General features: G+C 41.8%; 2 protein-coding genes across 3 annotated transcripts in view; one reads left to right on the top strand and one right to left on the bottom strand.

Annotated features, from left to right (window-relative positions):
- tfb1m (transcription factor B1, mitochondrial) overlaps positions 1-13,183 on the top strand; it is a 33,437-nt gene that overhangs the window by 5,319 nt on the left and 14,935 nt on the right. The gene's annotated exons all lie outside the window — the stretch shown is intronic.
- On the bottom strand, positions 6,617-12,019 carry LOC106962115 (claudin-20). The gene is made up of 2 exons (XM_015056304.1): positions 11,770-12,019; positions 6,617-11,273 (listed from the first exon to the last, which is right to left on the bottom strand). Exon 2 carries the CDS (start codon positions 11,141-11,143, stop codon positions 10,415-10,417), a length of 729 nt encoding a protein of 242 aa, XP_014911790.1. The 5' UTR covers positions 11,144-11,273; positions 11,770-12,019; the 3' UTR covers positions 6,617-10,414.

The following is a 13,183-nucleotide window of genomic DNA, read 5'->3' as shown; positions in this document are numbered from 1 at the left end:
ATGGTTACTAAACATTCATCGTTGCCACTGCTAAATCAGCACCTTGCGTGTTCCAGGCTGTCTATTCCTGATAAGTGTTTTAATGGTCGAATTAATATCGTTAGACCAGATGACCGCTCTTTGATGAGCAGATTCCTGCTGCTTATGCCCTATAAAAGATCAAGCATGACGTTATTTTTTATTTGTTTTTTTTTATGTTTGTTTTTTTATGTTTTTATGTTGTATTATCTCTCTCCAACGGAAACACAGGGATCACTGACTGTGTTAATGAAGAGGAATTTATGCAAACCAAAGCACAATTACCAAGGTTTTCCCTTTCCTTGTAATTTAATTGTCATGAGTTCAAGCTTTGTGTTAGTTATGTCTGCCCTTTATGTTCATGTCAGGCCAGTCATACAGATTAAATAAATTAAAATATTAATTAAAAGTTCGTTCATTTCTGTAATTCAATTCAGAAAGTTCAGATATCTGTTCATTTTGAAGAACGTGGGTTGCAGCTTTCTGAATCCCAGTCCAGTATCTAAAAAATGTTGAAGAAGACCAACAAAGAGGGCTTTAACACATAAATATATTATGACATCTATAAGACAGCAAGCCTCAGGAGGTCAGCTGGTTGTTCTTACATTGCTGTATGTAAAGTTGAGTGAAAGGGAAAAAAAAAGGCATATAAAGGTACTTTTTAATTTACGTCAGTCGTAGCCTTCAGCTGGTGTTGAATCATACACTGGTACTACTGTTTTTATGGTTCACTGCACTTCACCTGTCACCAGCAGTTCTAACTTGGATGAGTGTAAGCACGGGTAGTTCTGCCAAAATTAATCTAGCTTGGACAAAGATAAAAATTCCTCTGTCCTACAGAAAAACCAGAGAACTGCAAGAAACTCAAATTTATTGAGAGGCTTCTGCATATTTTTAACATTTTGTCCCTCGTTCCGGCCTTCAGTCTCTGACCTCCTCCGCTGCAGTCACCAGAAACAATCTTTGAATAGGACTCTTATGAAATAAGCCATATAAGGTGACATGGTGCATGCATGGCTATGTGGAAAGTGTGATTAAAAACCTTTGAAGTGATTCAGTGCTGCATAATGAAATAAACAATGAGTCACATTGAGTTGCTGAAAAAGCTGCTGAATGACAGCCTGGTGGGGGGGAAAATAGCTTGAGCTGAAGGAGGGAAAGAGGACGGTTGTCGTTTGATTGGCCGATTGATTAGAATGTGGAGGAGCTGACCAGCTCCGCCTAATGAGACAGGGAAATGTTGCATCTATTTTACATCAGCCACTGCTGGGTCTGTACTGATGAGGGTTGAGGAGATCGGCTCTTATCCTGTCTGCTTAATTTGTCCCTTCTGCCCCAGAGTGCCGCGTGCTCCTTGTGTCACATTGAGTGACAGAGAACGCCCTTGACGTTTTCCAGGGAGCATCGAATGGCTACTTTGATGTTGCTTAAATTGCCTTGAAGTTCTACTTCTTCCCATAATCTCACCCTCCTACTTCTATTAAGTTACTCTGCTTCTTTTAATTTTCACTCCGACGTATATGAGCACTTACCTGAATTTTATATGCTTATATTGAACTTTTTTTTTCTTTATATCTCATAGGAAGAGCTGTTTTTCAGACTTTACTTAATTCGTCATGTGAAATTTATAATCATGTGAGAGGTCAAGGAGGTTTTGAGTGCATACTGCCATCAGGCATTTTCATCTTGAGTGTGAACACCCAGCCATGCAGAATCATCCTCCAGGAAAGATTTGATTATGTCTCAATGTGCCCGTCTATAAATACATCGCCGGCTTCTTTGCTTGTTGGTAGAATTGGAAAATAAAGGTATCGAAATGACAAAGTTACAGAACCTGCTGTTGCTGGGACTAAATATTGTGTAGATGGGTATTCGTTGTAGATGGTGAGAAAGTAAGCTAGCTTCTTTGTAAATCACATTTCAGCAACCAGGAAATTCAAAGTGCTTTACATAATAAAACTTCAACAGGAAACATTACAATGAAGGTAAACGGTGCGATAGGTAAAGTTTGCTAGTCCATGATAGGGCATAAAAGATTTTTTTTTTTTCAGAAAGCATGAAGTATACATATGCATTTCATCCTGTTTTACTTTAATGTTCCTAAATAAAATAAGCTTCTAGACAAATCTAGTGTCAAACGTTTAGAAATATCTGCCCAGTCCTGTATGCAAAATAACTGCAGCTCAGTCACGTTTGATGGAGGGCGTCTGTGTATGTTTATCTTTGTTGACCTGTGGGAAGATTAGCTTTACCGTCCCTGCATCAGAAAAGCATTCCCACAGAATGATCCTGCCACCACCACTTTTCACAATCTGAAAGGTGGGTTAGGGTGATGTACAGTGTTAGTTTAATTCCACACGAAACCTTTGCATGTAGCTCCAATAGTTCCTTCCACTTAGTGATTGTTCAAACTTTTTTTTTTGTCTTTCACCTACAGTCCCAGTATCATGTATTAAGGTTTGCAAGTTTAAAAATAATTGTGGAAAAAGGAGGTTGTTTGAGTTGAAAGAATGCAGGGATGGAAATTACTTACATGTGATGTATGTGACAAAACAAATCCAGGAAAAAGGAAAAGTGCTTCTTCATCCACGCCAGTACAGAGCAACAAAAGACAGATTGGTGACAGAGACGGATCTGAAGGGAAAGTGAGGCGTACCTCTAGCAGATGGTTGTCTGCATGTCTCTGAATAATGGCTGCATCAGCCATCACCCACCAGCTAACAAGAGGAGAGCCCTGCAGATGTTGGCCTTGTACGCAGTCGTTTACCAAGAGCACAGGCCAGATGAGCTGAGCTTGATTAAATTGCATTGAGCGTCTGTAATGTAATAACAGGGAGAGTTTGAGTCTCTGCAAAATCCCGCATATCCGTCTGCAGCTTTAGTGTTTGTTTTCCTGTTTAAATTTTATCCCGAATCGGAGGACACGCTTTTGTGTTGCTGAATCCAATCTAGCTCAGTCCGGTAAAACTCACTCACAGTGATGGATCTCTTCTGTGCGACCTTTTGCAGCCCACCAGCAGGAGCAGCAGAGGTGAAAATTGACTCTGAGGAACTGAACTGCTTTCTAGTCTCCTCCTCACGCACTATTCGTCTACTTCTATTCATATCTCATAAACGGAGTCAAATGAATCTTTCCTCCAGAGAATTGAGGAAAAAATGTTTCAATCACTAGTACCAGAGGGGAAAATGCCAGAAGAGAGCGTCTTAAGTCATTCTAGACCAAGGGTAAACTAGACCTAAAAATACTTGGCCTCCTCCACTTCTCTTCTGAAACAAAATGCAAAGGTTGGCATAGCTGGTTTATCACCTCTCCAGAGACGCTGCTCCTAATGAACCATGCAGTTTGATCCGAGTTAGTGCTCAGTTTAGGATATTAAGCTCTGTGTAGTTATTGATCATGCAGGATGCAAGCATGTAGAAGATTTATAAAGCTGCAAATGAGCAGCGCAGTGCTTAAAAACGCTTTAGGAAATGAAGTGCGTAAAATAAGCAGGTACTAGTTAAAAAAAAAAAAAAATCCCTCTGCCCAGAAACATTTTTTTATCTCATTCTGTGGGATCCCCAATGCCTTCCCACACAAGAAGGGAAATACAGTCACAGCACTGAGTTTGGTGCGCTGCAAACGCTTGAATGGTGCAAAGTCTAAAGCACAAAAACACAAGTACAATAGAAAAAAGCTGCAAACACAGAAAATGGAAACCAGAAGGAAATGCAGCAAATCTGCTGTTTGCACCTGTCGGCCAACGTACCTCCCAGTGGGATGTGCTCAGATCACCTCCAGAGGTTTTTCTCCAGGAAACATCAAATAATTAAAAAAAAAAATGCATAAACAGCACTTGACAATTTTTTTTTCCTGTTAATACAGGCAAGCTGAATGTGTTTCAGCAAAATCAGGTGCTTGAAACACCTGTTGGCTCCATTTGACAGCAGTGACTCGACTTTTACTGGGTTGAGACCAGTGTCATTTCAACCATTTTTTTGTCCGGAATCTTGATCTTTAAGTCAAGAACGAGACACCAGCATAAATCAGCTCTGCTTGAAGCAGAGACTGAACCGTGACCTAAACGGAGCAGGTAAACTCTGTCTGGGCCTTAGTGGAGCTGACTCTCATCCCCTCGAATGCCGACTGCTGAAGGTCACGGCGTGAAGACCCCCTCTGAAGGACATTGTCTGTATAAAGTAATGGTGCGATCCCAAACTTCACACGACTACGGCAACCAAAACAGAACTCCTAAATGCTGAACCCATGTGCTGAAACCTGAATTAAATCATAAAATCCCTTAATTCTATGAGCAACGATGCACTAAGGATGAGTGGATCTGGTGGGAATCCGATTGAGTTTCTCTTCCAAACTTAATTTAAGCAGTGCATGATCTTTACATTGATCAGCATCATTAATGAAATTGATTAGAAAATGGTGAAGCCTTCTACACCTTTCAAGCGTTTAGCCGCCTCCTCCTTCATCTTGCAGAAATCCTCACAGCCGCGCTCACTGCCCGGGGCTCAAAGCGGAGATATTGAAAGGCCTTCTTTGAACTGTCAGCCTGTATTGTTTTCCTACGAGCTCTGCTTTTGTCATCCCCGTAGCTTTTTACTGCCTTTGTCAGCAGTTTACTGCTCAGCCAAGGTCGTTGCTATTATTCCAGCAGCCTCGTGTGAACGTCGGGACCACAACAGAGCTGCTCTGACAATGGAAGGTCATTTCCCCCTCAGCGCCGATGGCGGCTTTATGCCTCCGGTGCGAACATTCATGAGCATAACCGCCTCACCAGAACAAAAAGACGCACATTAAGGTTGGCGACGTACTGCTGCCATTCGGTGCTCAGTTTATTTTTAGGAATTGGGGTGTGTTTTAAGTGCCACTTCCACTCGCTTTTGTCACATTAATGCCAAATAGTCTTCTTTTCTTTCTTTTTTCTTATGGTGGGCCGACTGTTGACTGAGTCAGAAAGGTCGCCCAAGTAATCTGAATGTTAACATGGAAGAAGACCTCGAGCTGAAGGCTGTATCCTAATTAACCCGTGCGTGGTGCAGAGGAGCGCTCGCATTCTCTCGCTCTCTCGTCTAAAACCACCTTCCCAAATCTTTCGTAGTGACAACTCTGGGTGAAACCCTTTGATGAGAAATGTAGGTTAAATACACAGAGAAGCAGATCCTATTAGCGCTTCCCCACACGAGGAGCAGATATTTGATGCACAGTCTTGTTGCGTAACGAAGAGGAGTGGGTGCATGAGAAAGAGATCCTTTAATAATCCATGGTATTTTCCTCACTTGGCGAGTAATGAGGAGACTCCAATCAGTTTTAATGAAATGTCCAGATTCTAACTAATTTAATAGAGGCTCCACCGGCTGCAGGACAGAGGAATTAAAAATCAAAGTCTGCATGTCTCAAGTTATTTTAATGCCTCATCGGTTATACACTTTACTCATTCAAAGAAATATTTTAGCATTTTTGCCTCGTGTTTTTAGTCCTATCTTTCTCTAAAAACACACCAAAAGAATATTAACCTATATTGCTTGATGATACCCAGTAAAGTTTGTGTTCATATGAATATTTTTGGGGGGGGCGTTTTCAATATTACCTTTGTTACTGAGTCTTTAAGTAGGATACAAACAAAATTGATATTCAGAAACAATTTCCTAAGAATTGGATGAATATTGTTAAAGATAGAGAAAATATAAGTTTTGAAATGTGTGCATTTTATTTTAAAATTTCTCATGCTTCTTTCATTGCTTGTGATAGACCCACAGAGAGAGATGTATTATTACTAGTAGTGCTAATAAAATATTATTAGGAACAATGCTTAGTTTTCTATTTTTAATATTAATTGGAAAAAAAAGAGGAAAAGTAAGACTGTATGCAGAAAACTCGCATGCAGTAGAGGAACATGCAAACTGTGTACAAAGACCAAAAAATATTTGATTTCTTAACCCAGTTTCTTTAAACTCTGGAAAATAACAGCCTCTTTCTGCTTAGTAGCTGTAAAATAGGAATTTGCCTTTTTTATAGTTTCTGATTGCCTACTATTCAGTAGAAATGGTCATAAATGCGTGTCTTTTATATGCTGCAGCTGCTGTGCCATTAAATGACGATGATATAAAATCTCAAATTAAGGACTGTATTTATTAAATATCTTGAGGCAAAATTGCAGGAGCTGCCCGACTGGCACTAATACAAAATGGGACAGACGGAGTTACATTTGTCATTTAAAAAGAAACAATGGTATTGCCCTTCTTATCATGACTTGCATGTTATTGATAAAGTCATTAATTTTGGGGGTCTTAATGTTTCACTTTTGTATTAGTTAATGCCCTCATTTAATCAAACAGTAGCAGGAAATGCTTTTGGGAATTATATTAGATAAATCTTTTCTTTAAAAAGCTTTTCGTGCGCAGTTGCATTTTATGGACGCCTCTGAATTTAAATTTATGGTGTAGTTATTTCTTTGATGCTGCATTTGTAAAAAAAAAAAAAAAAAAAAAAAAAAACGGCTTCCTGTTTCCTGTCAGAATAGGCTGGAGCATCCTGCAAGCAATCTTCCTGGCTTGGGAGAAGCTGAGCGCTTCTAAATCAAAAACACAGATAATACCAAAGCTGTATGCTTTCACAAAATAGTTTTATTGGTAAAAAATAGAACTACTTGCACAAGCACATTGAGACAACTGTATCAGAACTTGTGAACTGCTCATCACAAATAGGCTCTGGCAAAGTAAGAAGTGCTAAAGCATTCACAAAAATAAGCTGCAGTTATCAAAGTAATAAATCCAACATCTCGGTACAGTATAAGCAGAGAGTTGTAACTCTGTAGACTTTAAGGACCTAGTCACATTGCACTCTGGCCATTTATAAGCAAATAAAATTGCGTGCTGATGATTAAGCTGCACAGCCACTAAAAATATCTCTAACTGGTATTTCCCTGCTGAATCCCATCAGTCAGAAATTGCTCTCTTTTTTTTTTTTTTTTTGTCCAGAGTGCCCACTTGTGTTATGTATTGATACTGGTCCAGAGAGCCTGGAATGCTCATTCATTTGAACCAAACTGCTGTCGAATAGAAACACAAATAAAAAGTGCACTGAGTAGTCTTCTTATAAAGAAGATATGGCATGAACGTGGTATTTTATCTTCGACTGAAACAATCTGAAGGATGACAAATCCTCCTAATAAACAAACAAAACACCGTTAAAGTCACAGACACTTGTGTACAGTCGTCACAGACCAACACGGAATCATATTTCCTGATATAAATACATTTTTAAAGCCCCACACTTGGAGTGCCTTGAGAAAGTATTCATGCCCTATGAGCATCTTATCTTTTCTTTGTCTTACATTTCACCAGAAACCTCCATGCATTGAATCTTGTGCTAAACAAAGTGGAACATGATTAGGAAGGGTGCATGGGTTTGAAACATGTTCTACATATAAAAACAGTTTAAACACACTGCAAACAGAATTTCTAATGGCTTTCTTCAGGCGTCTGTAGATTACTCTCAATGGAATGGATGGGCCTCTTGGCTGCTTTTCTGATTAATGCTAACAGGAAAACAGGAAACGATGCAAGGGTGCTACTATTGTTGAATATTACGATTGACAATATCAATTACATTATTCCAAAACTCCAAAATATTGCAGCAGCAGCTCTATGCAGTTGTGAAATTGCACGTGGTTTTGACTCAGGACTTTGCAGCGCTGCTTTCCTTACCCAGCCAGCTAGACTGGTGCACCATTTCTTGGCAGACTGCAGTCACAGTCGTTCCATATTTTTCCATTTTGAGATAATGGACTGAATGTTACTCTGAGACATTCAAAGCTTAGGTTGTCAAAAGTGCTCCGTTATACCTACGTGAGTTCCTTGGTCTCACATAAAGATAAACCTCACACAACATCTGCATGTTGTGCAGAAGCACAACATGATCATTAGGAAAAATGATCATGATGATTATCATTCCTAATGATCGCCATTAGGAATGATAATCCTTAGGAATCATCACTCATAATGATTCTATTTACTCTTATTACATAAAAGCCCAGTAAAATACTTAGAAATTTGTGGTTGCAGTTAAAGGGGTAGGAATACTTTTACAAGACACCGTGGAGTCTTGCTGTGCTTTGAGGGGAACGAGGAATAAAATAACCCTCGAAAGCTGCAAAGGACTGTACACAAGCATCTAGTCTGGCAGAACAAATCTCAAATCCATAAAACATTTTAAAATGTAAAATTCATAGAAAAATAAACAGAAAAATTCCAGATATTAAAATTTGTCATCATGAGACAATTTGGCACATTCTCAAACACATAATGTGTCAGTATTAGCTGATGACATGGCACATTCTTTACTAGTTTTATTGCATTTATCAGTAGTGGTGCCTGGGCAGTGTGTTACTGTCAGGTGGCCAGCTCTGACACGTGCCAGTTCGAGCCCTGCAGGGCTGCCGAGGTTGCCAGCGGCGCCCGCTGAGGAGCCCGTGGTGTGCTGGCAGCCGCCTGCAGGTGGCAGGCTGCGCTCAGCCATCTGCACTTCCCCAGGAAGCTGCATGCTTATGAGAGAAAAGGAGAGAATGTGCAGTTCTATACATCCCTGCCTGCACCATGCACAAAACACAATATTCCTGTGCTCAGAGTCAAAGTGTAGACTCGCCCTGAAATGTAACCACGAAAGCGTAGCCCTGCAAATGACACATGAGTAGGTACGTGTGGGTGGCAATTTGGTGGGAGAAGCGTGTGTGCCTGGTGTGGATGTGCGTTTGAGGAGGACACGCTTTCAGCATGCATCAGCGTTCTCTCGTCAGGGATCACATCCATGTGACGGCTGACACAAACAGGCCAGGGTGAATGAGTTGGAAAGGAGGAAAAGAAAAAAAGAAAAAGAAAACAGGAGCGACTGGTAGGAGTGCGAGGAACAGTGGGACTAGTGGGACAGTGAAGTGGACGCAATTTAAGACCGAGAGCTTCTGCAGGTGAAGACTGGTAACATATGCGCCTCGCTGCTGACGCACTTGGAAAACAAGTCACATATGGAGAATGACTCAAAGCTTTTTTAGTCGTCTGCCACATGGCTATCCACTTGACTCAAGGAGCCTCTCGTTATCTTCAAGCGTTTTCCTGCGATGCTGGACCATTAAATGCTGATATGATGAGGGAATGGTAAAAAAAAAAAAAAATGTCACAAGGAAGAAAGTCTTCTGAAAGCTTCTGCACAGAGATTCATCTGAAGAAACTGAAAGCAGGAGGATTTGACTGCATGAAAGGATGCCCCTGTCTAAAAGAACTTCTGTGACTGACAGATAATAAAGATGTTTAAACGGGAAACCTGTCTCCATGGCAGTGAAGAGGCGGTTGACGAGTGAAAAGCACATGTGAAAAGCCTCTGAATGTTTACGATGCACACAAAAAAAGCGCACAAAAATCATGCATGTGGTGTGGGTGTAAACGTCTACAATGGATTGTTGCAAAAGACGGGCTGCACAGGTCGATTGTGTCTGGTCGGGAAACATGAAAACGTCCATTCATCTGAAGCGATTAGACGTTTTTCCTGCAAAATTTCTCTCCCTTTCTGCCGTATCTCCACCTGCAGAGTGATGTGCGGCCATCTGTCTGTCCGTCCCGTCTTTGTTGGACGCAGCCAGCAGCCCCACATCCTCTGCTCCTGACAGTCCTCTTTGAACACTTCCAGCAGGGTTAATGTTTCTACAGCTTTGTTTTCAGGCACAGGCATTGTGTGGTTCAGTCGCTCTACCAGGCATTCCAACGTTTTAATACGCAAACAGGCTCCACACGGCATGCTTTAGAGGCAAAAAATATCAACATCCTTCTAGTAACTAACAAAAATATTACCTTTTTTAATTTCCATCAATTCAAGGTTGCATTCTAGGAGATATGTATACTAAAAAAATAAAATAAAATGGCTTGCTATGGAAGGGGTTTTACTTTTGGCTCTCTGGTGTTTATATTGCCTATTTAGTCAAATAAAGCGGGTGGGGGGGAGGGTAGATCATTATGAATGATTGTAAATAGCAGCTAAATGATTGCTTATTTCTATTTAAAGCTTTGGTGAGGAGGGGGGGGGCGAAAATCTACACAGACGACTTTCTTATTTGCGTAATCCGTATCCCGGGAGCGCTTTCTGTGATTTACTGATGAACAATCTGCATTTTGTTGGGAGCTTCCTTCCATTCTGCAGCATGGATCCTGCCTCCTTTCACATTTGCGCTGTTTCCTACGAAGGCGCTGCTCAGGGAATACCTCCACCGCTTGTGCTTGCAAAACAGACAAAAAGGAGACAAAAATGAATTCAAAGTTGTTTCCCTCCTCTCGCAGCTTTCAGTACGGCCCGACGTACGGATTTAACTGTGACGGTTTTCTCCCTCAGGCTTGCCTCCCTATAGCTGCTGCTTTATTACACATAGTCCTGCAGGCTGTAGCCAGTCTTGTTGTCTAAAGGGGAGAGAGAGCAGTACTGGTGCTGGAGCTCCTGCTGCTGCTGGAGCAGCTGTTGCTGCTGCTGCTGGAGCAGCAGTTTGTCCGGCGGAGGAAGCAGAACCAGGTCCTGAGGGCCGTGTCTCTTCCCCGGGCAGGACATGCAGAATATGGACCCTCCGACAAAAAGGAAGCCTGCTGAAACAAAGGCCACGTACACGGCACCCCCGGGCTCAAACTTATTGCTCTCGGGCACGCTGGAGTCCAAGAAGTTTGTGATGACCTCCTTGGTAAACCAAGAAGCGGGCACCAGACAGAGAAAGCCAGCAGTGACGAAGCAGCCGCCGCTGGCGATGGCGGCGTGTCGCTTGGAACGGCGTCCGCCTCCCCAGCGTGTGCATTTCAGCCCCAGAGAGGCAAGGCAGAGGCCCATGGCGGCCAGCACGCAGCAGAGCACCATGGTGGTGCGTGCAGTCTGCAAGTACGCAGGAAGGGAGAGCACCGAGTACTTGAGCGTGCAGCTGAACATGCCGGTGCTGTACCAGGTGCAGTCCATCCACAGCCCCTGCATCTGGGAGATGGCCGTGATGATGTTGGAGCCCACATCCGCGCTGACCTTCCAGTTGGGCAGCAGGGTAGCCACAGTGGCCCCCATAATGCCCAGCAGTGCCAGGACAAATCCAAATATCTGCATGCCAGTGGATGCCATGCTCCTCTTCTGAGTCAGTGCTGCCGCCTCAGCCGTTCTCGTCTTCAGGCAGCATCCACCCGGCGCCAGCCAGGCTCGTCGACCCCTCTGCCTTTCTTAACCTCTCTTCTCCAGCCACAGCTCCACTGGACTGGGGTAGAGAGAGCAAAATGAGGAACTGACTTGCACTATATCTTATTTCTCATCTTATTCACCTCACACATGCAGAGGCTGCAAACAAAGGAGAGCATGGCTCTAAGGTGGAAGACGCTGACTCTGGCTGACAGTAGGTAATCAAAACACTGGACTCTGCTGCGCTTTCTCTTCTCCTAATCTTTAACAGCCACATAGTCTGGAGAGTGAGGAAGGAGTTGTGGTATTTGCATTGCAACAGCTATCTGGACTTAAAGCTGCAGTGTCCTCACCTCATCTAGCTGTACGATTTATACTTTATTCTCTGAAAACCAGTTTTCCTCAAGGTGAGGTGTCACAATAAGTAAGCTGAATATACATGTCTTATTTTATTTAGGAGGAAATAATTTTTGTTTGTATTGTTAATAAAAAAAATCCTCTGTTCTTTGTTTTTTTTTCTATTTTTTTTTATTTTTTTTTAAATCCGATGATGCGATGTTAAAATAATTTCTTACCCCGGCTGGTGCAGAGCTGGAGCGGACGCGTCACGTTTTTAGCAGTAATTCCCGTAAACACGCACTGAAACACGGCAGGCTGCTGAGGTGAGGGGGCGAGGAGGACGGCTCAGTCCGGACCACCGATCCATTCAAGCCATCCATTTCCTTAGCAACAGCGCGGGGAGAGACCACACAGGCTCGACCGGAGCCTGTGAGAAAGTGACCGTAGCGCCTCCGCCGCCTCTTCTCTCCTAGCGCGACTCTCTCTCTCTCTCTCTCTCTCTCTCTCCGTCTCTCTCTCCCTCTCCCTCCCCCCTCACCGGTGTGTGTATGTGTGTGTATGAAAGAGAGGGAGCGTGGTCTGCCTCACAACTTCATCAGTGATTACACAGCAATGCGCCCTAATCACTACACGCAGTGCGTGAGCCGCGTCTCAAACCGATTAACTGCTGCTTTAGTTTAACCGTTTCTACAACCTTTTACCGAACGGCGGACGTTGCTGCTTATTAATGTTCAACTTTTAATCCGGTTTAACATTTTTGTATTAAAAAAAAAAAAACAAATAAATAAAATCACCACTAGTAAGCTAAATTCAGTCCTAGAACTCGGTTATGTGGAAATTAACTTTCGTTATCCGGTGTTTTATTGGCACTACGTATTTGGAAAAACAGTGTTAAGGGAAACATCAGATTTTAGCACATAAATAAATAAATCTTTATGTGCTTTTAAAATTCGAAAAATGTATGGGGAGTCTTCAAAATTAAATATAAGTTATAAATAAATAGTTATAAATAAATGGATCTCCTCATGAAAACAAAACAATATAGAAATATTATTAAATGAGGAGCTTATTTTGTCAGTCATGTGATCATTCATTTCATGTTTTTCTTTTTTTAATTTTGTGACAATTTGTAAAGCTAATTTAGTTAGGGACTTTATTTTTTTTAAACAATTTTATTCCGTGTTTTCTTTATTTCAATTTCCTATATTCAAATGAGGGGGTGGAGTTTTTTTCTGGAGCCCGGCTTGTAGTGCAGCAACCGTGTGAGTTCACATTTGTATCTCACAAACTACTCCTCCAACCTTTATTCAATTCAAAAATACTTTATTGTTCTCAAAGGGAAATTAAGTAATTAATTAAATTAGTGAACGATCACAGCAACGTGTTTTCCCCCCTGAGCTCTGTTTGGTGCAACTAGCATCATGTCATGAATCAACTGGGTTCACAGTCATTATGAAAAATTGTTTTGCGGGCAATATGAAGGAGATTGGAGAACTCTGAGATGATAGGCAAGGGTTTGCTAATGAAACTGAGCAACATGATTTAACATTTCTGTTTTGGCTGGTGTGGTGCCAAAATTCCTGACAGAATTTGTTTCTAACTCAAATCCAGTTTCTCAGAAAATTTTATATCAGATTAAACTAATCAAAA

Source organism: Poecilia latipinna, unplaced genomic scaffold (assembly GCF_001443285.1).
Source record: "Poecilia latipinna isolate Pla-1442-1.1 unplaced genomic scaffold, P_latipinna-1.0 Scaffold1373, whole genome shotgun sequence".
In the NCBI taxonomy this organism is placed as follows: Eukaryota; Metazoa; Chordata; class Actinopteri; order Cyprinodontiformes; family Poeciliidae; genus Poecilia; species Poecilia latipinna.
This window is presented reverse-complemented; position numbering and strand designations above follow the sequence as displayed.

Coding starts and splice junctions, on each gene's coding strand:
- LOC106962115 (XM_015056304.1), bottom strand. CDS start 11,143: ATGGCATCCACTGGCATGCAGATATTTGGATTTGTCCTGGCACTGCTG.